Raw genomic sequence first — 25,635 nt, forward strand, 5'->3', positions numbered from 1 at the left:
ACTTCAGGCAGAGACCTTTCGCACAAAATATTTGTCTATTGAGTACCATCAATTCACAGACGGTAGTGAAAGTCATAGCACGTTGTATTCAGACATACCAATTTATACTTTTATTTGATTTTCACGCTTTAACAGCGCGCAATGCGTGTCGTTTTCTTCCTTGAGCTGATTGTGGGCGTTGCAAACCCATCTCTTGTGTATGCATCGGTCATGTTGGCATTCAAACCTGTTAACTTCACCGCTATAGTCTGTTGACGGAGCTCTGCCCACTCGGAAACGGGTCATTCGGTGCCACTCCATTGTTTGGTGGCTGGCAGATGCGACGCCACCAAAATGCTTAGGTGGACCGGAGTTTTGCTGGTGTACCGGGAAGCATCTGGTGAAGTCACATGCAGAGACGTTGTCATTTCACTGCGTTGATATTCGTTGACCGCTGAAGACAAACAGGGAAGGTGTGAGCGCTGGCCGTCTGAAATGACCTGCAGGAGAGACGTTACTCACAGTTTTCATCAAAGCTTTGAAGCCACGGCGCTACTTGGGATTTGGTATGTACACTTACCTGGCTGCGACAAGTCAAGCGGAAGTGCGATTTGTTGAGCTCATGAATTTCGACGCTACCGGTCTTTGGAGAGGAATCTGTTCAGGCACGGAGTTCGGTTCCCGCAGTGCCCACCCTCCTGCTGGGGCGACAGGCAGGGGCGCCCTATAGCCCCAGGAGCTGAGTGCGTCGTGAAGCCCCGAAGACAACAATGCGGTGCGCGGAAGACATTACAAAGGAGCTTGGCTCTATATGAAGAGCGATTTTTGATAGCAGTGTCTCGCGGTCAGACTTGTGATCAGCTTAGCTGTAACCGCAAGCCCTGCGAGTCCATGTATGCAATGAATCGCTGGATTATGACTGTGGAGTTGTCTATGGAAATGGCAGTTATTGGCAACAATGTCTTTTGCAATGGGTGTATAGATATGACTTTGGCAGGCGCGCACGAACGTAGACATCACAAATCTTAGACCGGCCAGCGACGGGGCGTACTTGAACCGGCGCGAGAATGTGCGACGATAACGGCGTATCGGCTATGTTCGTCGAGAAAATATTGCGGTGTAACGGTCCATTACCGAACGGCAATGGGACACAATTGCCTGTAGGCCCCGGCCTCGTCAAGATCGTATCATCGTGCATTCTCTTGTTACTTTGGTCAGGTCAAAGCTATTTTTAGGCTGTGAATGGCCATGCCAGAGTCATGCAATTATGACGCGAGGTAAGAGGTTGAACATTTTTGCGGCCATCGTGGGATGACACAGCTCCCGAAACCCAGCTACTCAGGCCTCTTCGGTGTGTGCAGCTGATGAGAGCGGGGGGGGGGGGGGGGGAAGGCCTGCCGTAGAACAGTTGTGAGGTCGACCATGGTTGACGGATGCAATATGCTCCCGGTGAGAAAATACATTGCAACGATACAGGATGAAGCGGCGAATAAGAAAAACAAGAGGGAGACAGCATGTGATGAAACCGGCAAACGCCGATTTCACATGACATTGTTCGAAAGAGGCTATCATCACGCCTGCTGGAAGGATATTCAAATCGCGTATTACACGAAACATCGGCATATGCAATGTGAGATGACCCCTGAGGTGATGACACTTCTCAGGTCCTTGCTGAATAAAACAACCTCGCTTGATCAACCCACACATGTATTGGGGTGGGAACTCACCAGTTTTTAGGCCGTTTTGCGCTAATAAACTCCATGCGTAGAACGTTCAATTTGGTGTCTACTGTATCGCGCCGAACCGTTGTTAACAGCACTTCGGTGGACGTGGACATGGAGCTGGACGGAAGAACATGCTTAGTATTGTTAGGAGCACTCCGAAGCAGTTAAAGACGAAGTGTATAGTACAACACATGATCTTGAGTATTTTGTCATGGAGAAAGCGATGAAGGCAAAACAAGGTCTCGAACAGCCAATCGGGGAAAAGTACTAAAATGAATATTAGAACAGTAACATAGGCACAGACGGATGTGTCTTCCATGGCGATGATTTAGCAAGTCTGTAATGCACTTCAATTTTACTCAAAATTAGTTCCGTCAGCCTGGTACATAAATCACTCATTTTAAATCGACGAACTATTTTTTTCAGACCTCGTGCCGCACTCGTGCTTATCGGCGAAGGGAATTCCACCCGAAAGTCGAAGTCATGCTTGCCGCATAAGCAGGATTGAACTATCCCTTGGTACCAGACCTACTTAGTTCTCTGTCACGTTGGGGTAATGATACAGCGCTACAGACGTCCAGCTTCCTTTCCTGCGGCCAATGCTATAAAAACAAGTCACTTTTGTACTCACAAAAACTCACAAAAACAGTGTCACTTTTTGTAATGTGGGTCATTGGCCATGGATCCCCTGTCCTCTGTGAGACATAGCTAAGCCAGCAGCCATGGCTCCGAATATGAATGAACTAGCTATGCCGTATCCATTCTCGCAAGCTTCTCGCATGTTGAAGTCGCCACTGACTGATACCGACGTTGACCACTGGAATGATCATTCCCTGGTGCCAGCGCGAGGAGAACACAGGCAAGGTGCACGTTCTATGTTTGTTTTAAATAAGTGTTTCCAGAATTATTATGGCATTTTTACCAGGCTAACCATTTTTGATCACATGTACGGCATTTAACACTTCGAAAAAACAATAGTTTTCATGTGCATGACGAACCTTTCCAGGAATGATTAACTTTCGGCCGGCTTCAGCTTTGTCGTGCACAGCTACTATAACTTATTTCCTCCCATCCGAAATATCCCAGACGGTAACAGAAGAGTTCTCCTTTACTTGACCTTGAATTTGAACTAAAAGATTACATGATACTAGAGAGCATATGTCACATTCGTTATCTTGCGCTGTATATGGCCAGCGGCGTGGAACGTGGTCATCAAAATTGGACTTCTCCATTGAATCGCTACATAAGTCGGCAATGTCACTGCTATCAGAGTCCACAACTTGCTGCCAGCGTATCATGGTGCGACGAACACGCTAACAGTACGCTGTCCTGGCACGCGTAGTGAGCCGTTATGTTAACAGGGGTGCCAAACGTGCGCAAGCGCTATATGGACACTTCGCGCCAGCACTCCATAAATTTTGGTGGAACAGGATGTCCGCACACAGGCTTCATGGATGTATAAAGCAAATTGAAGCTTTTGGAAAATGCATTATCAAGTGTGATGGTATAAGGTCTGCCTCTGAATGCCGAAATGATTAGACACTACACAACAGAAGGGTACGAGCTGAGGACACGATCTCGATGTCCCAAAAACCGTCCAGATGAGCAGGATAGAGTTGGATGGACGATATTTTAGCGGTCAGGCCAAGGAAACCATCGCGGGCACGCCCTGCTCACAGCCGGTAATAATGGTCACCACGTGGCGGGCCGCGGGGACTCTGATAACAAACAATATTGTGGAACTTCATTAAAATGCACCCTCCCCCCCCCCCCCCCTATACACACTACAGACGGTATTCCTCACAACACTGAAAACCGAAGATTAATGGGGGCAGATTTCAGTCGAACTCTCCAGACTCAGTAAAAAAAAAACCCTCCAACGACTTTGGGCGAAACTGAGAAACGGCTTAGGTCACTGAAAAACCGAATTCTTAACGTGTCCAAAAATACATTGAAAACAAGTCAAACACTACGAAAGAGGGACGAGAAGGTTTGGCGTTGTTAAAGACGGATGGGGGCATGATTCTGAGACCAAGTGATATATGAAGGAGGCTGGTCATTTTGGGTAAAACAACGTGCCTTGATGAAGCTGGCGAAATACTGCGGGACGAGAACAGCGACAAGAAAAACCCAGGAACACAACAGGAAAGGCTGAAGTAAGAACCAAACAGATTCATAAACATACTGCAAAAAGCTTCCCGCTCCATTTGCGTGGGGCCTTCTACCCACAAACCCCAGAACATCAGTTTTCCATGGGCTACCAGAGGACCATCAGGCAGCGGAACCCCTCTGGCCTTTACCCCTCTGCCAGTGCCCCTCCGACCTCAGGGGTGCTCCTCCTACCTTAGGCGTATCCGCCGACCTTCAAACATTTGTTGTGTTTTTTTTTTTTGTTTCTGTGTGTGGTGGTCCGACTGAAAAAAACTCTTGGCTCCTAGGTAGGATCTTACACTAATGTCTTGCCTATATCCCAACTCATCTCAGGAATACAGAAGAATACCCAACAAGACTCAGAGATCAGTTCCTTGACCACCAGCTTCCACGGAAAGCCACAGTTTTCAGCATCAATGTTTTCAACCCATGTGTCAGCATTCCGCTGGTGGATACTGTATCGGTGGTCATTAATCTTATTTGTTAACACTGGAGCGAAATTGATCTTCGTGGTCATACACCTGCGGATATCACGGGAACTGTCTCCAAGGGAACACCTTCAGATCTGACAATGACCACTTCAAACAGCAACTCGGCATTGCCATGGGCAACAACGTGGCACCTCCCGCTGCAATAACATTGATGCACAAATCTGAACAAGCTGTCATTAACGGCACGCGCCTAAGACCTGCTTTTTACGCCAGAGGCATCGATGATTCCAAAGTGCTCTGAATTCACTCGAACGATGAGCTGCTGAACTTCATTAAGTACTTTAATTCTATCCATAACAACATCAAGTTTACCTTTTAACAGCAGCGAGAACATCACCATCAACATCGCCAAGAACATCAACGTCAACATCAGCACAAGCACAATCAACAACAACGAGATCAACACCTGGGCGGCTATGTTAAATCACCTTACGTATGTACCGCTTAGTGTGTGAAGGTAACGTCAGACGCCCAAAAGTCTGGTCTGAGTGTTCATCTAGCGTGGAAAAGCCAGAATACTTTGAAATCCAATCAAGTTTATTCGACATTATCACGAACTGTATGTCCATCCCGCAAGCAGGTTTGTGACGCGTCTTTGTTACGTTTAAAAGACAAATATCTGACGTCTGTTGTTGTGTCACATAACGTGTTAAATACGTGAGTGTAGGCGTGAAAGTGTGCCGTATGTTAACGAATAAAAACGCCCATTCGATCATCGTTTAAAGAGCAGTTCCTAGACGCAAAAAAAAACAAAACTCCTGGCACTCCCTTTGGTAATCATTTTTTCTGCACACCAAAACTATGAGGTCCGGCGTGATCAGAAATCTTTTACTGTTAACATTTTGCGGAAAAGGGGAGACTACCTCCATTGCATAAGTTGTGAAGTAATCCGCATACGCAAGCTGAAGCCCCTACGAAATAGAAATACATCATTCTGGTGGGTAATGTAGTCCTTATATGTACAAAGGAAGCGTATTTTATCGCCTGGGACTCATTTATTGTCATCTATTCGGTCAAAATATGAGTATTGTGTGCCATTTGACCACGTGTGGGCTGGGTGAGAAAAAAAAAACACTGTCAACACTGGCCAGCACCTGACATCCGTTTTATATTTGAATCTTTAAATTCTGTGAAGAAGGTCCGTGACCAAAACTTGGCTAGAAAATAAAACTAATTTAACGAATATCACGTATAGAATTGTTGTAAGGCCACCTTAACTCACTTTAGGACTGGAAGATAGACAGATAGATGCGTTCCCATTTCCCCATTTTGTTTAAAGACGCTCCTCGTGAGAGCGCGTGTGGTGTAAGACGTAGATGAGGGAAAGGATCAGCGATGGCAACGCAGGAGCAAGGTGCAAATGGGACTTTACGCAAGTACTATAATCCTCATGAAATGCATCTAAAACGATGAAGAGGATACGACGTATGGTTTCTGGCTAGGTCAATAATCGCCCCCCCCCCTCCCAATTGCTCAACATTGCGTTAATTAGGACCTAAGGTCGCGTCGACTACCACGGTTGTCTTGCGCCCTGAACTACTCAGCGTGGAGTGTACTTTGCGGCGCATTCAATAGTCTTGATGAATACGAAAAGCTCACCCGCCTCAATTACGCTCGAATCATCACTCAACACCTCACTGCAACTTAGTATGGGGGGGGGGGCGTTTCGAAATACTGCGGACTCTCGTCATTGAAGTGCTGGCATTGCTGAATGGCATGGTGAACCGCAGGATGATCACCATAACGCGAGCAACTTTGCCTGTGTTCACCACACGGAGTGCGGCTCGGTGCGCGACCACTGCGGCACCTGCAGAGTATAACTTCTATTCGACTTTGTTCACGGCAGCAGGAGAGCCATGACCCTAAAGGCGGTTTTATCGGTCGGAGCTTGCTGCTCACTAATGTGTTTCAGCTTGGCTGCCACCACTCTTTATGTACAAAGGTTCCGAGGCGTGCAAAAAGACCGCTGACAGGAAGAGACCAAGGATATGATGCCTTTGCCGCACGCTTAGCAGCATCACCTTCTAGCTCGTTCTAAGGGAAAGACGACGTGACTTGGGATGCAAACAAAGAGCAATCAGTTTCCCGCCTGATCAAGCGCAGTGAGGCGAATCAAGATATCCTGCGCCACATGACAAGCGGGATTAAAACGCTTCAAAGCCAAGAGACTGCGCAAGCAGTCTGTTGAAATGAAATGCAAATCCTCGGCTACCACCTCGATAAAACATAGCGTTTTAGAGATTACAATTAACTCGGCCGTAAGAGCAGGCAACGTACGAGCAGCGCGAAGGGCCGGGTGAAAGGGCCACTCACGATCGCACATGTCACAGCGTCGGTCGATTCGAAGTCATCCGTATACGTAGACGCATACATATCATCGTAAGATGTCATGTGCCCTGAAGCTCTCGGCCAAAGTGCATCCGGGCAGACATCACGTTCCGAATTCAGACAGTAATGTGTCCACTACCGGGGACACTGGATTCTAGTGCGTGTCTAGCAAATGCTGCACCGGCGTTTGCCAGTCCCACACTGCAATCAGAGTGAGCCTCGGACGGGGCCTCCGCACCTTGAAGGCGCCCGTGGGGCCTCCCCTCGCCCCTTGGACGGTGGGACGGGTTCCCTCACTGGAGCGGGCTCCTGACCCACTCCTGACAGCCGGCTGACTGCCTTGGCCCTCCCCACTGGCCCTGGGGTTGGAGCCGGCACGGTGATGTCAACTCCAAGGATCCACTGATTGGGCAACTGAGCATGCAGTCAATCAAGCCAAAATTAGCTGATCTACGTCAAGACCTATCTGATGTGTACCAGTGTGACTTGTTAGCTCCCAGTGAGACATGGCCCACCAGAAGCGTCCCAGTTCGTCCACTGGAAATAGACGGATACAACATGTACAGAGCGGATCGCTCTAAAACCAGCAAGCTGCCGGGGGACACGGTGGCGTAGCGATTCTGGCATGGGTCCAATATGAACTGGAAACGCTGCCGACGTCCTCAACAGTGACTCGTGCTGCATCGAACCTGGATGTAGTGCGGTGCCCCGTCCGAACAGACAAACGAAAACGTCTACTGGTCGCGTCTACCTACCGTCATCCTACTGACACCAGTCGACGACTGGTAGCTGACTTCGATGGCCTCGAGGGACAGCTGCAGCTCATGTCAGCAACGTACCCAGATACCACACTGACAACAGCAGGAGACTTGAACGCCTGTCAGCTGAAGAGACCACCCGTGCCCACGGCAAGCTGTCCCAATGACCGGCTTCGTCAGCTGGCGTCGACGTGCGGATAGCGCATCTGCATTACTCTCATCTCGACTACTAGCCGGCCGCTACTCTGCTTGACGCGATCATCACCAACAGAATGCAGCTCGTGGCGAGGAGCGGCGGGACGCGGTGCCGCTACGGCGGGCCGTATGAGTTTTCGCGTGGGCTGCCGCGACAAAGTGGTCCGTCGTCCCAGCGCTGCGGAGCCGCCCAGACGCGCTGTCTCAACCGAGAAAACGTCAACAGCTTTAACAAGACGCTTGCTAACGCGGACTGAACTCTGTTTTCGCTGTTGGCGACCCGACAGAGAAGTGGGACGCATTAGCACAAGCTTTCATCTCTATTCTGGACGAGGTGGCCCCTGTGAGGCGCGTGATGCTGTGTGCGCTCGGTGCCCTACCGCTGTGCAGGGAAATCCGCCAGCTGCTGGCCGGCCGGCGCGCCGTTCTGGCGTCCGGGCCGACTGAGCAGGCCCTGTACCGTCAGCTGGACCGAGATAGCCGCGTTGCGATACGTCGGGACCGCCGTGAACACCTTCAACGCAACCTCAAAGGAGCCGGCTCCAGCCGCACATGGCAGGCACTGCGGCTTATCATCGGAACCAAGAAGGACGACGACGACAGACGACGGCACCTGGGGCCGTGGCCGCGCCGAACCACCGTCCAACGATCACCAACCGTTAACCGCCGCTGCCAGACGACGGCGCCGCGGGGGTGAGTGGCACAGCGGTCTCCAGTCGGCCAACCGACGACAGGAAGCCGCGGTGCACGTTGGGAACCTAGCGTTTGGCTCCGCGTCACAATCAAACAAAAAAGAATGCCTCAAGGAATGCGACACACTGAACGGCGGTCATCTGTATGGCCGTGCTCCCGCTTCGTAACACTGTCTTTACTTTTGAAGCTTACGAAAGGGGGTGGAGGGGAGGGGGCTTGGTCGTTAAACTCTCGAACCTCACCGAAAAATGTTTCCGAGGTTTTAATCGATATAATTTCCTTTTCCTTGGCGTAGGCTGGATATGTGTGATAACACGTCACGTGTGATATCCTGCCCTCACCACAGTTGACGTAGATCAGCGCTGCAGTCATCAATGGTGTGCTCATGAGACGCACACTTACTGCACACTGCTGCCGTCCAAAGGTAAAACCCATATGCTATTGTTTGGCTAGTTTGCGTTGTTTATGTCATCTGATTCGTCCACTCATGCTGAATTCGGTTATTTAAGCGATCAGTTGACAATTTCACCAACTTTTAGCCCTTTCTTTTCGCTAAGCAGTTGTGCAAATCTCAACTGATAGTTTAAATGTCAGAATGCAGCATGAATAGACGAATCAGATGACATAAATACGCAAAATGGGCAGAAGTGAACATATGGGGTTTTACCTTTGGACGGCAGACTGGGCGGTTGTGGTATTGGGCATTAGTGTGTTCAAATCGTGAATGTTGGCAGCTCCGCACCGGATGGGCACAAAAGGCGAACCTTGACGTAAGCGCAGCCCACACGCATTCCAGAGTCCGGGCAAACAAACGTGAGCATGATGTTGTTGGTGGGCACTATCTCTGCTCCCCTCGGGGCAAGGGCCCTGGAGTCAACGAGGTCGGACCCATTTTCGGGGGACGGGAGCATTTTCTAGTCGGAAGATGCCACGCAGCGCGGTTTTATTTCAGAAACGAGGCTCCCTACACGCCTAGGGGCGAACTTGGGATGATCCAACATTCCTTCGGGAGGCGGTTAGCGCCATAGCTCCCCCGGCGCCACACCGGGGACTGGTGACGCCTCTCGCTTCACACGGCTCATCCACCAGAATCCAATCGACCGGGGCACGGGAGACGGGACACAGCAAACCCGATAAAACGGGCATGAGGCGCGGTGAGAGGGCTGCATGTGGGCATGCAGGTGACTGGGAACGAGCGGGCGAGACAAGGAGTTGGAGCTGACGTGCCGACAGGGTTGCTATTCCTTGAAATGGGCTGCGCAAGCCGCCCATCGGTCACGATAGCTGGGACCCAAAGAACCGCTGCCCTTCACACCGACCGAGGCCGATGCCCCCGCAGGACCAGTTTTTTTGTTAATAAGCTCGTGAGAGAACAGCAGCATTTCCATTAGAAACGTCGGGAAAAGCGTGGAGTAGCACTGAGAGCTCAATTTAACGTTCGGAAGTCTGGGGCCTCCAAGAGTGTACGAGCGACTCCTCCAAAAAGCAAGCCACATGACGGTGAATGGAAACCTCCGCAACATAGAAGCCAGTTCAAAGAGGCTGTATGCTGCTGTCTTTGATTGGGACACATATGCCACACCTTCTGAGTTGCCTGACAAGAGCATTTTTTTCAACGTGCCAGATATGATCAGCAGCTGATGACGCGAAGCATGCGCTCGTGTCGTGCTGACACTGACACCGAGATGCGGGGCTAGCTTAGACCACCAAGCAATATCTCAGATTTTTGTTCAGTAACCCACTCAGGATGTACATACCTCCGTTTTTGAGCTGGCATCGCCTCTATAGTCCTCAACGGTTGACCATGGCAGTGTAGAGCCCTGAAGTGGAAATCTTATTATTGTTGTGCACATGAGGTGGGCACTATGGGCTTTACAATGTGTACACGGATAAGACAAAATGACCCTCATCGAGAGGGCGCAGACAGACCACGTCACCGAGGCACCCCTAGGGAACAAAATATCCCACTACTTCTAGGACCAAAAACCGTAAGCCCCAAATCCCCGGTTCTGCTGCAATGCTGCCTTTCGGCCGTGCTTTATTATCAGTGCATGGCGGCAAACTGGGACGACACCGATCATGCATCACATGTGTTGAAAAGCAACCGACATGTTAACATCATTGCTGACACGAAAACATTTACTGTACACAGACTGTGTTGCGCCTGATGCAGCCATAACGGGCTGGGCTGATCTCCACTCATGGCGGTTGGGAGACGCCATTTGAATATACATAAGTGGATTTAAGTGTATAAATGTGAACAACATATATTTGTACGCATGTATATATATACACATATATATATATACATATATATATATATATATGTATATATATATATATACATATATATATATGTATATATATATGTATATATATATATATATATATATATATATATATATATATATATATATATATATATATATATGAGCAGAGCAAAAACGCACTGATGTGGTTTTCTGGTTCTTCGGGTGTCCACAAAGTGAGGTCAATGCCTTATGAAATAGACCCTATGTTTCAGACGATATAAGCAATGGCAAACCCTGGCAATTGCTGAGCGCTTTCATGTAGTTATGTGCTATTTAAAAAATATAATTGAGTAAATATATACACGCGCGATTGTCTTTTTAGACGTTTTAGACATTTGGACATTTTATTCATTTATGCATTCAGACATTTTAGACATTCAGACATTTTAGACATTCAGACATTTTAGACATTTAGACATTTTATGCATTAGACATTTAGAGATCTTTTCTTTAGATCATCAGCTTTTGTTCAGAGCCAGTTTTTCTAGCGCGAAACGATGGATGTTTGGTTTTGTGCTGATGGTCAATGTCAGTTGCATCATTCGCAATGCGTATTCTAGGCATCATCGGTCTTATTACACATGTGTCTACTCCGCACTTGCATTCCAATGTTTGCGTTTAGCATTTCATCCGGATGTCCCAATAAGAGGTCCTCAGAACCCTCAGTGAGGCTTTTCCCCGCAACTTCTCAACAATTTTGAGCACCGCGCCGAAATGTTGGGTACCATAGTTTACATCAGTTTCTTATATCTTACACATTTTAACTTACTGGCCCCGAAGGTTCGTGATCTGTGATCTCTTTCTCGTGGTCGTAATGGTGGTGGTTTGCTCTAAAGTGACAAATAACGCCTATGCCCGCAGGAGATACACTCCAAAGATTTTCTAGACTCCTCTCGCACCAATGCCACTCTCAAGTGTGTTGCTATCGTTTTGGCTGCTTCTGAAAGGTCAGGTCATCCCACGTAAGCCTAGGTTAAAGACTGTCGATCAAGGTGGTCGATCTTTGTGACCAGATTTGGCCGGTTGAAGGTGCGAGTGAAGCCTTAGTGATCATTTTTCTCACGGATTTGGAAAGGCTTCCTAACAGTGTTCCTCCATTCATATGGCTTGTTTAGTTATTGATTTGGGTGGACGGGCAAATGCAGCAGAGCCCTATCTCCTTTGGTCTTACATGAAACATACATCACATTTGTCCATGTCCACTGGAGGCTATCTGATAGCTTTCCAGGAGTCGTTCATTGTTGCAGTCCGCACTGCTGCTTAGCTCTTGAGATAACAGGAGGGGTACAATAAAGTGTTTCTCTTGGCCCTTTTTCCTGATTTGAACTGAAAGGTCACACTCACCGTTGTTCGGGCATCCCTACCTCATACAGCTGGACACTAAATCTGCAGCGTAGTTTTCTGCGTAGCTCTAGATTTCCTAGCTTCATAAGTATATGGGACCTCTGAGCCCTCTCGTGGAGTGAACGGAAATGCCCGCGAAGGGCAAGCAAGCTATTACCTAGCCACATTTATTTCGACTGGCACAGGTTCTCAGCGTTACAGCTCAGCCCTGTCCACCCAACCCGACTTGACCCTTCCTGACCCGTTATAACTCAGCCTGTCCACACACCTCACCTGATGCAACCCAGACCAGCGCCGGACTTAATTGAGAGCCTGCACGTGAGCGAACCGACACTCGCTGCTGGGCATCAGGCCTGCGAGGTATCTGGCAGGTGCGCCCCTTATTACCGATCCGCACCGCGTACCATCCTGCCGGCTGCATCCGGGTCTGTTGCCCAAGTTGGAGTTCTCCGATTTGAGACAACTCGGTGTGTTGATGAAACGCCTCACATCGGTCCAAAAAACGACACGCTTTCCATGTCTAATCTTCTGGTCACTAGAGTCCAAACTCGCAAAAGGATGTAGTTCACCACTTTTCCCCGAAACGCCGCGCTTGGGCGTAGTTTTGATTGTTCATCCTTCCCAAAGGCTGCACGATTGCATTCATAACAATATATTGACAAATTGCATTCTGTACGTGCAGCGTATCGAAAACTGCGCAAATGAGATGCTAGGTGAATTGCGTGGAATAAGATGTTTGATTTACAACACGGATGCAGAAGAGCACGGCGTACAAATAAAGTGTGTTAAAGGAATTCCAAAGGCGACCTTTGTCAACAGGCACACGGTGATGACGATGCCATTTGAGGTCAAAGTTAGCGTCAATAAAGGTGAACTTATCCCGTTCCGATTGCCTACGGCATAGAGGTGCCGACATTTGACGTAGCTGAACCATCCTTTGGTTTGCGTGATAAGACCGACTAAGCCTTAAAGCTGCGAAAGCTTTAATTTAGAGCTTTGAGCATATTTAGATAAAGAGCTCTGCTGCACGAATATTGGCCCTTCAATTCTGGTTTCGGTTTTTGGGCAGAACGTAGGTACCTTTGCAAAGCATATTACGCAAAAAGCCACCAGCTATCACTTAGCCTCAGTGCGCACTAAATCAGTATGTATTCTGCAAGTTTCACGCAATTTTACGCACTTCAGCAACCTTTTTACACATTTACGTATTTTGAGAAACGATAACTTATAACTGCTTTTGCCCAGCGATCAGTTTTGTCGCAACACATGCTCTCACCTTCATCAGATGGTGCACCAATGGTTCCTCCCAAATGGTACGGAAATGTTCCTGGCCCAATTACCGCGTCTTGGAAACGGTGTGAGGAACGATTGACATCGCTCGTGAAAATCGTCGCCCGACACTACCAGATAGAGTAACAGGCTCTTCCGACACGTCATGAAATGTATATGCTTCCTTCCAGAGATCGATCTTGCTCTGCACTTGGGAGAAATCAAACATAAACAGAACTAATGAAAGAGTCAGGACTAAAAGCTTCAAGATATTGAGACAGCCCCTTATGAAAGTGTTGAAAATGGATTTGCCAATTTCTGTGACAGAGGAGACCACAAACATCACAGAGTCGGCTCCAAACGTGGGAAAGCATCCACATATCAGAACAATAGTCAATATTATCCAGTAAGCATAAGTGTCTTCGTTAAATATTTCGTGTATATAATCGGGCATCGACATCTTGACAGCAAAAATTGCAACTGTTAATCTAGACTTGATGCTTTGAAGCCGGCATCAAGCAAAAGAAGTAAGCCTAATGATCATGGCATGCCACCATACTGGGGAATTTAGACAATAGTGTCACAAGGGGTATGAAGCGAAGCTGCATGTCCACGTGACGTCTTTTTACGGTTGCTTCCGATTGAGAATAATTCTGAATTCCGATTCTTCCCTGCAACAGACAATAACGATAGGATGGTAAGGCTCATCCGACAATGTATACATGGAGCGTTGTCGAATGCATATTCCACGTCCAATAGCTACACAAAATGACACCCCTGCTGGATATCTATATGTGCTTTTTTTCAGCGACCTGAGCTCAGGTTATTGATTCATGGTATAAGTGTACCATCAGGGGTTAGGGAGCGCTACACCACTTCCACTGCCCAGGAATACTGAGTATGAACGCTGTCACGACGCTTGGGAAAAATCGACTTCAAAATCGGTCTGGCATCTTCCAATTTCTGGACCGCTCCACTTCCGACAGCTCATATATAGGCATGTTTATATATATATATATATATATATATATATATACATATATATGTGCTATGTAAAAGTATCTACTGTGCGAATGCATACATTAGTTTTGACAGTCAGAGTGCGTTCCACATGCATACATAATTGCAGGTCATATGCGTACAGAAAGACACTGCACTGATAAGAATAATTCACCTCATTCATGCGATCAATATGGGTCACCTAACACAGCATACTATTTTTGTAATTTTCAGGTCGTAACCATACGTTAAACATTTATGTAGAATCAACACAAAATTTGTTCCAAATATTTCAATTTTATGTTACGAATGGGCCACGTGTGTGTGTGTGTGTGTGTGTGTGTGTGTGTGTGTGTGTGTGTGTGTGTGTGCTGTGGTGTGTGTGTGTGTGTGTGTGTGTGTGTGTGTGTGTGTTGTGTGTTGTGTGTGTGTGTGTGTGTGTGTGTGGTGTGTGTGTGTGTGTGGTGTGTGTGTGTGTGTGTGTGTGTGTGTGTGTGTGTGTAGTAGTGTGGTGTGTGTTTGTGTGTGATGTGTGGTGTGGGTTGTAGGTGTGTGTGTGTGTGTGTGTGTGTGTGTGTGTGTGTTGATGTGTGTGTGTGATGTGTGTGTGTGTGTGTGATGTGTGTGTGTGTGTGATGTGTGTGTGTGTGTGTGTGTGTGTGTGTGTGTGTGTGGTGTGTGTGTGTGTGTGTGTCTGTGTGTGTTGTGTGTGTGTGTGTGTGTGTGTGTGGTGTGTGTGTGTGTGTTGTGTGTGTGTGTGTGTGTGTGTGTGTGTGTGTGTGTGTGTGTGTGTGTGTGTGTGTGTGTGTTGTGTGTGGGTGTGTGTGTGTGTGTGTGTGTGTGTGTGTGTGTGTGTGTGTGTGTGTGTGTGTGTGTGTGGTGTGTGTGTGTGTGTGTGTGTGTGTGTGTGTGTGTGTGTGTGTGTGTGTGTGTGTGTAAATTGCTTTGTTTATGCTGAAGACTTATTTACCGTATAGCTTTGGGATGATGGTCGCGATCCCACACTGGTGATGATAATTTTTTAGGTCTTCCTAAAATGCTGAAACTGGGGGGACTGGGCGAGGAGGAACACAAACCTCCGGCTTTATAAAAATTCAGCATTGGACCTATGGGGACGATCAACGCACAAAAATGATGCCCACTGACAATATTTTACACACAGACAGAGCGAGGGAATGTGTTAAAGGCGTAACGACCGCAACGTGCCATGGATTTCACGCCACATAACCTGAGCTGTACAGCCCAGACTTCAATCGTAAGATGAAGAGTGTGTTGGTTAGGCTGCAAGCTGCTTGACGGCGCCCAGCCAGCCAGAGCTACAGTGCAGAGCAACACCACTGGCCTCACCACAAATGCGCTCCCCAGCCGCGTCCGTGGCGTCATTATGACGTCAAACATAGCTCCCGAGCACATCGACCGCATGCGCCGTGTGCCGGAAGCAACTGAGCGTGAGAGCGAACGGTTTCTGGGCTCCGACCGCGGAGGTGGGCACGAACACCTCATATGGAGGCCCCGAGAGCTTAAAAGCGAGTATGAGCTCTTCATAAATAACAGCCTTACGCAGCTCAGACGCAAGATGCAGAGGTGTCTGCTGGTGGCGAGGCCGGGTCCTAAGATCTATGCGGCGTATGCACACCAGTGATGGGAACAGATAGGCTTTCAGTCGAGATCGTTCGTAAGTTGTTCAGTGCATTAGCGGGGAACATTATTCACATAGATAGGACAATGGTATTAGCCCTGTTCCTCGGAAAAACCAGAACAGAGATATAGTTTGGTTGGTATTTCGGCAACATGCCTTTATCGAAACAAAAGCAGAGGTCTTCAGAAGTCCCAGCAAAAGTTTTCGTCCCTTCTGCTCTTGTTCCGATAAAGCATGTTGCCGAAGTATCAACCAAACTACATCGCCACTCTCCTGGTTTTTCCGAAGAATAAGGCTAATACTACTGTCTTAACTGCGAGATCGTTCGGTGTTACGCGCTTTCGGAAGTTCGATGCGGAAGTTCCATTAACTCGGCTTTCGTAAGTACGATTGAGCCTAGGGCATGCAATATCTGAAACAGAACTTAAGTCCATGTGCATGCTAGGTACCTCCGCGCCGAACACGATTATTGACTTTTTTTGGTGTCCATCTCGACTAATTTTTTAGCCGCCTTAAAGGAAATGCCTCACGTTTGTAGATATTGTAGCCAACATCAGACATGATTAGCCAGGCCCACTTATCAGTATTTGTAGACTTTTAGGCGGAAAAAACTGCTCCAGACAGACAATTTATATGTCAAGTATATATGCTCCTCAACACGTCATTGTTCTATTACGCCATCGTATCGTGCACAACATTGATTGCTAGCCAATTGACTTCCGTTTTGCCTGGAAATGGCGCTCATGAACGTCAGATGTGAAAGACCGGACAAATATTTTGTCTTGGCCTCGTTCAAAGCATGGCTAATGGAAACACAGAATTTGAATGACGTTATTATGGCGTCATGGATGCCTGAGTGATCTTGAAGTAGTCCCTCGACATAGCCCGCACGTCTTTGCGGTCATCTAGCTAAAAAACTAGAGGGGCTTGGATCTTTAAGACGGGGCTGTGTACTGAACCGAATGATCTTCAAGATGGTTAGATGGCTATTTCAGTTCAAAACCCGATATAGATATGGAGGGGAACACTCCATTTCATCGACTTTCAATCGGCGACTATCACCAGCCCAGGCAAATTGGACGTGGATATCGTGCAGCAACTGATAAGCCGCCCAGTTTCTGCACTTGTGAAGCAGTTACTTGCAACGAGCCAGCTTATGGACGGCTCATGGCCGTGGTCGTGACTGGCTGGGTCGCTCACCCAGTATGTATTCGACATGCCGCCGCCGGGTCTGCACGTCCCCACCAATTGTTATACAGCTTGCGAATGGTTCGCCCCTACCCGGCTGCCTGCGCCCAGAAAAGCGTGCGGAGATCCCTCGTCTGCTGTGCGTCGCTGACACGGTTCATTACATAACATATTTGTAAAGCCAGGACGACCGCCGTCCCATTTACAGGTGCAGTAAAGGTGCTACCAGTTGCGAATTTGCCCGATATTTTTCGGCGCTTTCTTTGCGACTGGCCTTGAGCCATTACTGCGCGGCAGGGACGACGTCAGCGCAGCGTGGGTCAGGACAAAGCTCTCCGCCGGTACAGAGCAAACAAATGTCGGTACGCAGCACCCGCAGCCAGGCGCCGGTTAGGTGAAAGGGTCCACTCCCATAGTCTTCCCACTCTGTACACTGCACCAATGACGCGGCATTAACTGCAGCGCAGTGAGCGGTGGAGCGGTGCGTCACGGAGACCCACCGTTCAGCCAGCAGGCGTTGCAAGAGGTCGCTGGCCCCGTAATGGCTGGCGTCTGCGCGGCGTGCTTGCCAGTCGGGCCAGCAGCAGCGGCAGCGGCGGCCGCCACACTGAGGGCGGCGGCGCTGCTCACAGCGGGGCTTCAGGTGAGTGCGCTGAGCTGGCGACAGCCCGACGTCAGGTGTCAGGGAGGGATGGCCGGGGCTCGGGTGCCGGTGAGGGATGGCCTGTATATCAGGAGCCGGTGAGGGATGGCCGGGACGTCAGGCGCTGAGGAGGGATGACCAGGACGTCAGGAGCCGGTGAGGGATGGCTGGGACGTCAGGTGCCGGTGGGGATCGCTGAGACATCAGTGACCGGGGAAGGACGGCCGGGACTTCAGGAGCCGGTGAGAGAGGACGGGTCGGTCGGTGACGGGGAGCAACACCGGGGACGTCAGTGACGGGGAGGGACGGGGCCGGGCGTCATGGCCGGGGGGGGGGGGGGAGAACAGCCCCCGGGACGTCTAGTGACGGGGAGGTACGGCCGGACGTCAGCGCCGGGGGGGGGGGGGGGAGGAACGGCCGGTGCGTCTAGGACGGGGAGGACGGCCGGTGACGTCAGTGACGGGGAAGGCTGGCCTACACGTCACGTAGAAAATAGAGTGTATCACGTGAGACGAACTTTTGTGACAAACGAACTCGTGCCGTTTGGCCTTGTTGGGTAAAGTGACTCAGTGCTACAATCTTGCAACTCTAAAACAAATTTCATGAATAAAAAACCCATGTGCTGTTCAAATGTTTACTGTAGATGGCAAGTCACCCATTCGACAACCGGTACTGCCCACGTTTAACACTCGCAGTAACTTTGCGGGCGTGCATGCGCGGCACCGTTGCAGGTCTTTACGAGCGCCGAGTCCATCACCAGACCAGGTGATGCAGGACGCGCCCGTTTCAGGGCTCCAATGACCACGTGGCGATGCAACCGCAAGCGTACTGCTGTGCTGCTGTGCTTGACTGCTCTCCTGGTCTTCTTGGTCGCATCGCGACGTAATGCGCGAACCCATGCCTCTCTCGAACGCATGTGAGTGCGCTGCGATAGAGTTAGTAAAATCGCAAGGGCGCTAACAGCATCACAGGTGGCTCCTCTTGTTAGACATGTGCTCGTGCCCCTACAGTGAATCTGAAGTATTATGCAAGATGCTTATGTAAGATGATGGAATTTGCATCGATGTTACTAGGCGCAGTGGTGATGTACACACACACACGCACACACACACACACACGCACACACACACACACACACACACACACACACACACACACACACACACACACACACACACACACACACACACACACACACACACACACACACACACACACACACACACACACACACACACACACACACACACACACACACGCATGTGTGCGTGCGTGTGCGTGTCCGTGTCCGTGTCCGTGTGCGTGTGCGTGTACGTGTGCGCGTGCGTGTGAGAACGCCATCGCAGTGACCGTTAGCGCCATCTACGTTTTGCAGGCGTTCGCTGCTGAGACCAGCTTTCGCGCCCTCTGGCCGGATGCAGCTCACCCCGCGGGAGGCGCTCGACGCCTGCGTGCTGGCGGCGCGGCAGTACTGCAGCGAGCGGCAGCCAGACGAGCATGCCGCCCCACGCCGGTAAGACATTAGTGCCGCGTGGCCAGGTCACCGGCGTCAGACGGCGCCAAGCAGCCGGATACCGGCGTCAGACAGCGCCGCGCGGCTAGGTCACCAGCGTCAGACAGCGCCGCGCGGCTAGGTCACCAGCGTCACGGCCCGCGTGACACACCGTCAGACGCGCCGCGCGGCTAGGTCACCGGCGTCAGACGGCGCGCGCGGCTAGGTCACCGGCGTCAGACGGCGCCGCGCGGCTAGGTCACCGGCGTCAGACAGCGCCGCGTCAGACAGCGCCGCGCGGCTAGGTCACCAGCGTCAGACAGCGCCGCGCGGCTAGGTCACCAGCGTCAGGCGTTAGCGCCCCACGATCAGGTCACCAGCGTCAGACAGCGTCGCTTGGCCAGGTCACCGACGTCAGACGTTACGGCTGCGGCCAGGTGACCGAGATCTGCTGCATGGAAACCTTCCCGAAACTAGCGTTTTTTTCTGGTTTGTAACGGCTACACACATGGCTGACTTGCGTGCCAGAATATGTCGCATGGGTGCCCGCATGTGAGCGGAAATAACCCATGCGTGGGATGAACGCCTGCGAGCGGACTTTTTATCATTATCAGTGCTTGGTACCACTATCAACATAGGCCGTCTATCATGCCAATCGCCACCATCATCACCAGTGATGCGCAGCATCAGGGCTCGACCCACTATCGTACATGACAGATGACCCTGCCTCTTAGGTGGCCGCCCTATGTATTCCAGGTGGCCTGGCCAGACGGCTACATGGAGCAGGTCGCAGTCCCGGTTGCATTGGTGCGGTCACCCAGCCACGGTCACCACAGAGATTGCCGACAGCCTGCAGCACCTGGCTGAGGAAAACAGCGGCAATGGTAGTCGGATGGTGGATGGCAGCCCGGTCTCTCTATCGTTGGTCGTGGAAACGTAGGCTTTGACGCCCTTTTCAACACGCTTTTGGCCTATTTCATCCCTTGCATTGTAAGCCATTTTCTGTTCCCAAGCCGACGTCCTTTTCCTGCAATTCTGACCATTTGGAAATCCTATTTCCATGCAGTTACCAGCTTGCACAGCTTGAAGGACGAATTCGTTGCCCACTTCCTCTGCAGCACTGCCTTCAGCTCCGAGATGCCCTTGTGAGGTCCATCTCGCTGGAACGCACCTTTGGAATGCCGCGCGTGTTTTCGATGGGGTTTAGGTCAGAAAAGCTGCGTGGACATATCGCCTTGTTCCAGAACCCGGAAAGGTTCGCCTGACGCCACTCTCGGGCTCTCTGGGCCGTGGGATCTTGCATAAAGATAGCGGCCGACATGTGGCGCCATCTACCCCTGGTTTTCGAGGCATGCGCTTGACGTTCGGTTCATGGCTTCGGTGACAGTTTTTCCGAGATTTTACTTGACAGAGAAGTCAGGTTTGGCAGTCTGTTTTTTATGGCAACACGTTTATTGCGTAAGACCCAAAATACTCATTGAATCGTCAGATCATTACCCTCTAAAGCCTCTTTACATGGCGACAAGATAGCGTTTCAGCCCTATGCCTATACATGAGAAGAGGGGAAGGGGGAGAGGGGGGGGGGGGGGGGCGTGAGCTCAAAAACAGGCTCCCTACTACCTAATTTTCTACACTCTTTTACCTTTGTCTTCCGATGTTTTTGGTTCAAATTTGACTGTTTGGCCGTTGAGCATGCTGTGAGGCCGAACAGATGCTTAACGCAACGGTTCATAGTAGTGCTAAATATCTCACAGCCCTTTTGTTTTAATGTGACTGATATTTGCAAGCGCTCTAACCTCCCCTTGGTGCGGCTTTAGTACACACAATCGTCATTTTTCATCTGATCTAACCTACTGACCCGATCCGGCTGACCTGCTGACCTGCTGATCTGACTCGCTGATCTGGTCCGCTGACATGCTGACCTGCTGATCTGACTTGCTGATCTGGTTCGCTGGCTTGCTGACCTGCTGATCTAACCTGCTGACCCGATTCGGCTGACCGGCGAGCAGAAGTCTGAGCGCTGCCTGTTGCTGGGAGATTTCCCCTGTAAAACCTTCCCCCACCATCAGCTCGTTGCACGGCGTGACAGCTCAGTGTCCTGGGACATCTCCTTAGCTGACGCCAGCCTGGACCAGTGCCATGGACTCGCTCGAGCAGCTTTCTGGAGCAGAATCTATTAAGCCTCACCCACGTTTGTCATTTGGGTATGTCTGGGCTCTTTGGCCGGATAAAACCTGCCAAGTTTTTTCGTTCGTATCCGTCTTTATATTAATTGTCATTTCTGTTTTCTTTATTCAGAGATACGGATCGAAGAGGGCGTCTTTCTCTCCATGGCCAACAGCAATTCGTCGGTCTTGTCGTGGAACATTGTGGAGCACCCTCTGGTCATGCTCATCAGAATCTACACCAATCTGCGCCAGACGAGCGTAGGGTGGGTTTCGTCACCTCGCTAATGTGCACTCCGTCTTCACAAGGGCCAGCCTCGAGCGCATTTACGCCTGCCAGCCTGGACTACGCACGATCCCGTCGAGCCGTGGACGCTAACGGCTCTTTCACACCACACAACTCTAAAAAGAGCCTCAGCTTTTCACAGCCTACTGCAGTCCATCGCAGTGCACTCGCGTTAAAATGAGTACCGTTTCAATTGCCGCGCTACAGAAATCCTAGTTAACATTTGCTAAAACTCATGCCGGCGTCAACAGGCTCACTACTGTCTGCTGTCCCGCGTCTTCCGGACCGATTCACGTATTACGCCGTTGCATCCGACGGATATTTCCGTGTTTCCGGCTGCAGCTGATAGCACATTGACGCATGCAGGCCAAAAGCTCACTGGTGTCACTGACGGGGAAGACCCATGACGTACCAGTCACATGTAGACCGCGCAATGACAAACGGAAAATCACGTTCGAAAGGGCGTCGTGGCGGGACCTGTGCATTAAATTTAATCCAAGCCTGTCCTCAGAGCCCATCCCGTTAGATTTTCTGGAAAAAGTTCCCATGGTTTTGAGCACGGTGCTGACATTTTTGCTGGATGAGCTTGCATAGCTTCCACGCATATTACAAATTGATTTTGCGCATTGACGGTTCGTGACCTATACTCTCCTTCTCGAGCTGATGTCGGTGATACTTTCTCCATTGTGCCAAATCATGCTTATTTCTCGCAGAAAATTTACCCAAAAGAGGTCCTCTGAGCTATTCTTTTCCGAGCTCCATCACACAGAAGCGCATTACCATTGTTCTGGCCAATTTTGCAAGGTCAAACCATCGAAGGTCAAGCTTTCACACTCGCCACCAGGCTTGAACTTAAAAAGGTCCTAAAATGTAGTCCTTAATGGCGCTTATTAGAAGTTTTGGGAGGCCCGGCAAACGCTGTTCTCTCCAGTGGCGTTGCTTGCATAGTCTTATTTAGCCAGACGAACCAGCGCACCAATAACTCCCACACCTTCCACCTGATGTGACATGCCACAGGACACACCCGTCAATGTCAGCTAGCACCCATATGATGAGTTTTTTCAAGAGCTGTTCAGCAATGTTTTCCCCATTTTCATAGAAGATTGGACGAGGTAGCAAACTTCCCCCACACACTGCATGAGATACCACCATGTGCTCGTCTTGGTCTTTAAAACATCTGGTTCGAAGGTAATTTTAAAGCTCCGGATAAGATGGAAGATTGTCTAGGAATATCCGTGGGAACTGGACTTGATTACTTATCCATACAGTCTTACAATACATTTCGAGTAATGGGTCCCTGTGGGGTTTTGCTTTACTGCAGCCGTGTATGCGCATCATTTTTAATGTCGGTTAAACAAAATCTACAGATTTAATGCAATACTGGTATCAAAGTGGATGTCATAACTTGTAACCCATGTAGCAAAATCATCCCCAAATGACGTGCGCTCATCGCGCGCCAGCTACGCATCCCCTATATCATTGCCCTTCATTGCACACAATGCCACGCCTAGGACGGAACGCTTGTATTGTGTTTCCCATCCGCTCACACTCACTGTGCGAACTCCCACGCAACATATGCTTGCCAATCGAGCTTTAAACAGAGCGGTCAAAGGGGTAGTTTGCTAATACCCAGCCCATGTGGCCATGCAGGCAGTATGGCGTGACGCCACATGGTATCGAAGGCGCCGTAATTGTCGAAAAATATCCGCCGACATATTCAGGGATGGTTGAGTTGATGGTCCTGCGCTCACGGGGATGGCCCTGCCGTCGAGCAACAGCGCTGCCGGCCGGCGGGCGCCGCTGACGTATGGAAGCCCTGTCTGTAGGTAGGCGCCGCTGACATGTGAAGGCCTTGTTCGAAGGCCCTGTCTGTAGGTGTGCGCCGCTAATTTGTGAGGGCCCTGTCTGTAGGTAGGTGCCGCTGACATGCAGAGACCCTGTCTGCAGGTGGGCGCCGCTGATTTGTGGAGGCCCTGTCTGTAGGTAGGCGCCGCTGACATGCAGAGGCCCTGTCTGTAGGTGGGCGCCGCTGATTTGTGGAGGCCCTGTCTGTAGGTAGGCGCCGCTAACATGTGGAGGCCTGGTTCGGAGGCCCTGTCTGTAGGTGGGCGCCGCTGACATGCAGAGGCCCTGTCTGTAGGTGGGCGCCGCTGATTTGTGGAGGCCCTGTCTGTAGATGGGCGTCGCTGACATGCAGAGGCCCTGTCTGTAGGTGGGCGCCGCTGGCTCGGCTGCTGCCGCCCGGCCCGGTCTCCCTGCGGGCCGTGGCGGAGCTGGCGCTGGACGCCGCTGCTGGTCCCACCGCCCATCTTCTGCGCCCCGCTGTCGACGTCTGCCACTTCTGCGCCACCCACTACGACTTCGTGCTGCACGCTGGCGAGCTCGACGTCGAGCTGCCGCACCTGCTGGACGAGATCGGGTGGAGCAGCGGGCAGTGGGACCCGCCGACCCGTGCCAGCTACGACCAGGCGCTGAGCGAAGCGGTGCGACTCGTGCCGACCTTGCCCGTCCCGCTCATGGTGCGCCTCAAGCAGCACTATGCTGCAGACTTGGACCTATACGGTTTTGAGTTTGACGTGGACGCTATCTACCGTGCTCTAGCGTAGGTGTGCGAAAGTGTTCGGCGAGATGTTGCGTGCGTTTTGGAAGAGGCTGAGGCAAATGTTGGGAAGGAGTGCGGCTCCTTGCGACATGCAACGGACATTGTAGATGGGCGTAATGTATAACATTCTTGGCATCAGAAATGCCATCCAATCAAGAACTGGCTGGTCCGCTGGATGTTCCAAAGTTCAGGTTGAGGAACACCCGATAAAGTTCCACTGACCTGATTATGATTGCGGACATCAAACAACACCCTGCGACAAATACAAGTGTTGGGGCTCACGTTTTGCTCTTACCAACGCATCGAGATCCATCATCGTGAGCCGTTGGTTATCATGACCTTAAAGGAAAAGGAATAGATGACAGAAGCCCACGTTTTATAAAATCGCGTTGTTACTGTATGTGAATGTTTGGTTTCTGACTGAAAATAAAGATCAAGGGAAGAAGAGAAGTAATGAATGGTTTTATTTCGGCGACATTTACCTCAGAATTTTGACCCCATGCCTCCACAAAGACGCCATCAAACAGAACGGTTGGCTGCATCTCCCGGAAGCATGACAAAGGTGACTTATTGAGACCACATCAGATCACCGAAGTGTGCTTGTTCCCCAAATGGATGGTCCTTTATCATATTTTGATCAGGGATACTCTTTGAAGCCTTCAAGCCTATTTGTCCAATGTGAATATCGATAATGCGACCAAAATGTATCCTAAGGCGTTCTAGAAGCTGGAGCTTGCAACAGTTCCGGGTGAGCCAACAATTTGAGATTTCATGAACAGTTTTTGTTGGCTGGAAGGATCATGCGTATTCCATGGACTGTTTGGACAGTCTTAACACACTCCGTACGGTGAACAAGGCCGGGATCACGGGCCTCTTCCTCCGCTGATCGTTTCGTTTCCACCGCGTCTAAGCACAGTTCGCTATACTCTGTTCAGGCCGCTCTTACGCATGTGCAAGATGATAAGAATATCCTGTTCGTTTAAGGAATGATTCAGTCTTGAGAACTTCCTCGTGGCGTTCAGTCCCCTTCAGAGTGCAAGTTTAGGCGCTCCGCAAAACCAGCTCGGAACCGTCAATATAAAAATGTCAAGCCATGTGTCCCGCAGCTGCAAGGAGGCGGGACGTGTGCACATTTTGGATTCGCCCGCCCTTTCACGCATCGTTCGAACGCATTCTCGTCTGAAGTCCACTCGGACGGTGGTGCTTGTGAGCGCGCGTCATACACCCCAGCCCGGACGCGACGATGGGACGACTCTCGAACAATGGGAGCCATGCAGCGGCTGGCGCGAATGGCGGAGATTGAGTGCCGAAGGCGTGCTCATGCACAGCAGCTGTACTCGTGACGTTTGCCGGGGCGTGGGCATGACAGTCTGCTTC

At 50.4% G+C, this 25,635-nt stretch overlaps 1 protein-coding gene and 1 long non-coding RNA gene across 3 annotated transcripts; one reads left to right on the forward strand and one right to left on the reverse strand.

Annotated features, from left to right (window-relative positions):
- Window positions 1–16: 16 nt before the first annotated feature.
- On the reverse strand, window positions 17–13,485 carry LOC119109638 (uncharacterized). Of its 2 annotated transcripts, XR_005095444.1 has the most exons (4): window positions 13,252–13,485; window positions 10,077–10,139; window positions 1,707–1,820; window positions 17–433 (listed from the first exon to the last, which is right to left on the reverse strand). It is a non-coding gene; the product is annotated as an uncharacterized LOC119109638 (long non-coding RNA). The 2 variants fall into 2 exon arrangements; XR_005095443.1 differs by lacking the exons at window positions 10,077–10,139; window positions 13,252–13,485 and having other exon boundaries at window positions 1,707–2,090.
- Window positions 13,486–17,671: 4,186 nt separating this feature from the next.
- LOC119110540 (uncharacterized) lies at window positions 17,672–24,705 on the forward strand. The gene is made up of 6 exons (XM_037234405.1): window positions 17,672–17,713; window positions 18,504–18,629; window positions 19,089–19,226; window positions 19,962–20,089; window positions 21,504–21,636; window positions 23,869–24,705. Exons 2-6 carry the CDS (start codon window positions 18,511–18,513, stop codon window positions 24,260–24,262), a joined length of 912 nt encoding a protein of 303 aa, XP_037090300.1. The 5' UTR covers window positions 17,672–17,713; window positions 18,504–18,510; the 3' UTR covers window positions 24,263–24,705.
- Window positions 24,706–25,635: the final 930 nt, after the last annotated feature.

This window comes from Pollicipes pollicipes, unplaced genomic scaffold, assembly GCF_011947565.3.
Source record: "Pollicipes pollicipes isolate AB1234 unplaced genomic scaffold, Ppol_2.1 Scaffold_7231;HRSCAF=8579_pilon_pilon_pilon, whole genome shotgun sequence".
Lineage (NCBI taxonomy): Eukaryota > Metazoa > Arthropoda > Thecostraca > Pollicipedomorpha > Pollicipedidae > Pollicipes > Pollicipes pollicipes.

What these genes read in the sequence shown, in the direction of transcription:
- LOC119110540 (XM_037234405.1), top strand. Translation starts at nt 18,511, where the DNA reads ATGACCACGTGGCGATGCAACCGCAAGCGTACTGCTGTGCTGCTGTGC. An exon ending in TGAGGAAAACAGCGGCAATG is followed by an intron (nt 20,090 to 21,503) that starts GTAGTCGGATGG and finishes TTCTTTATTCAG; the next exon opens with AGATACGGATCGAAGAGGGC. An exon ending in CTGCGCCAGACGAGCGTAGG is followed by an intron (nt 21,637 to 23,868) that starts GTGGGTTTCGTC and finishes CCCTGTCTGTAG; the next exon opens with GTGGGCGCCGCTGGCTCGGC.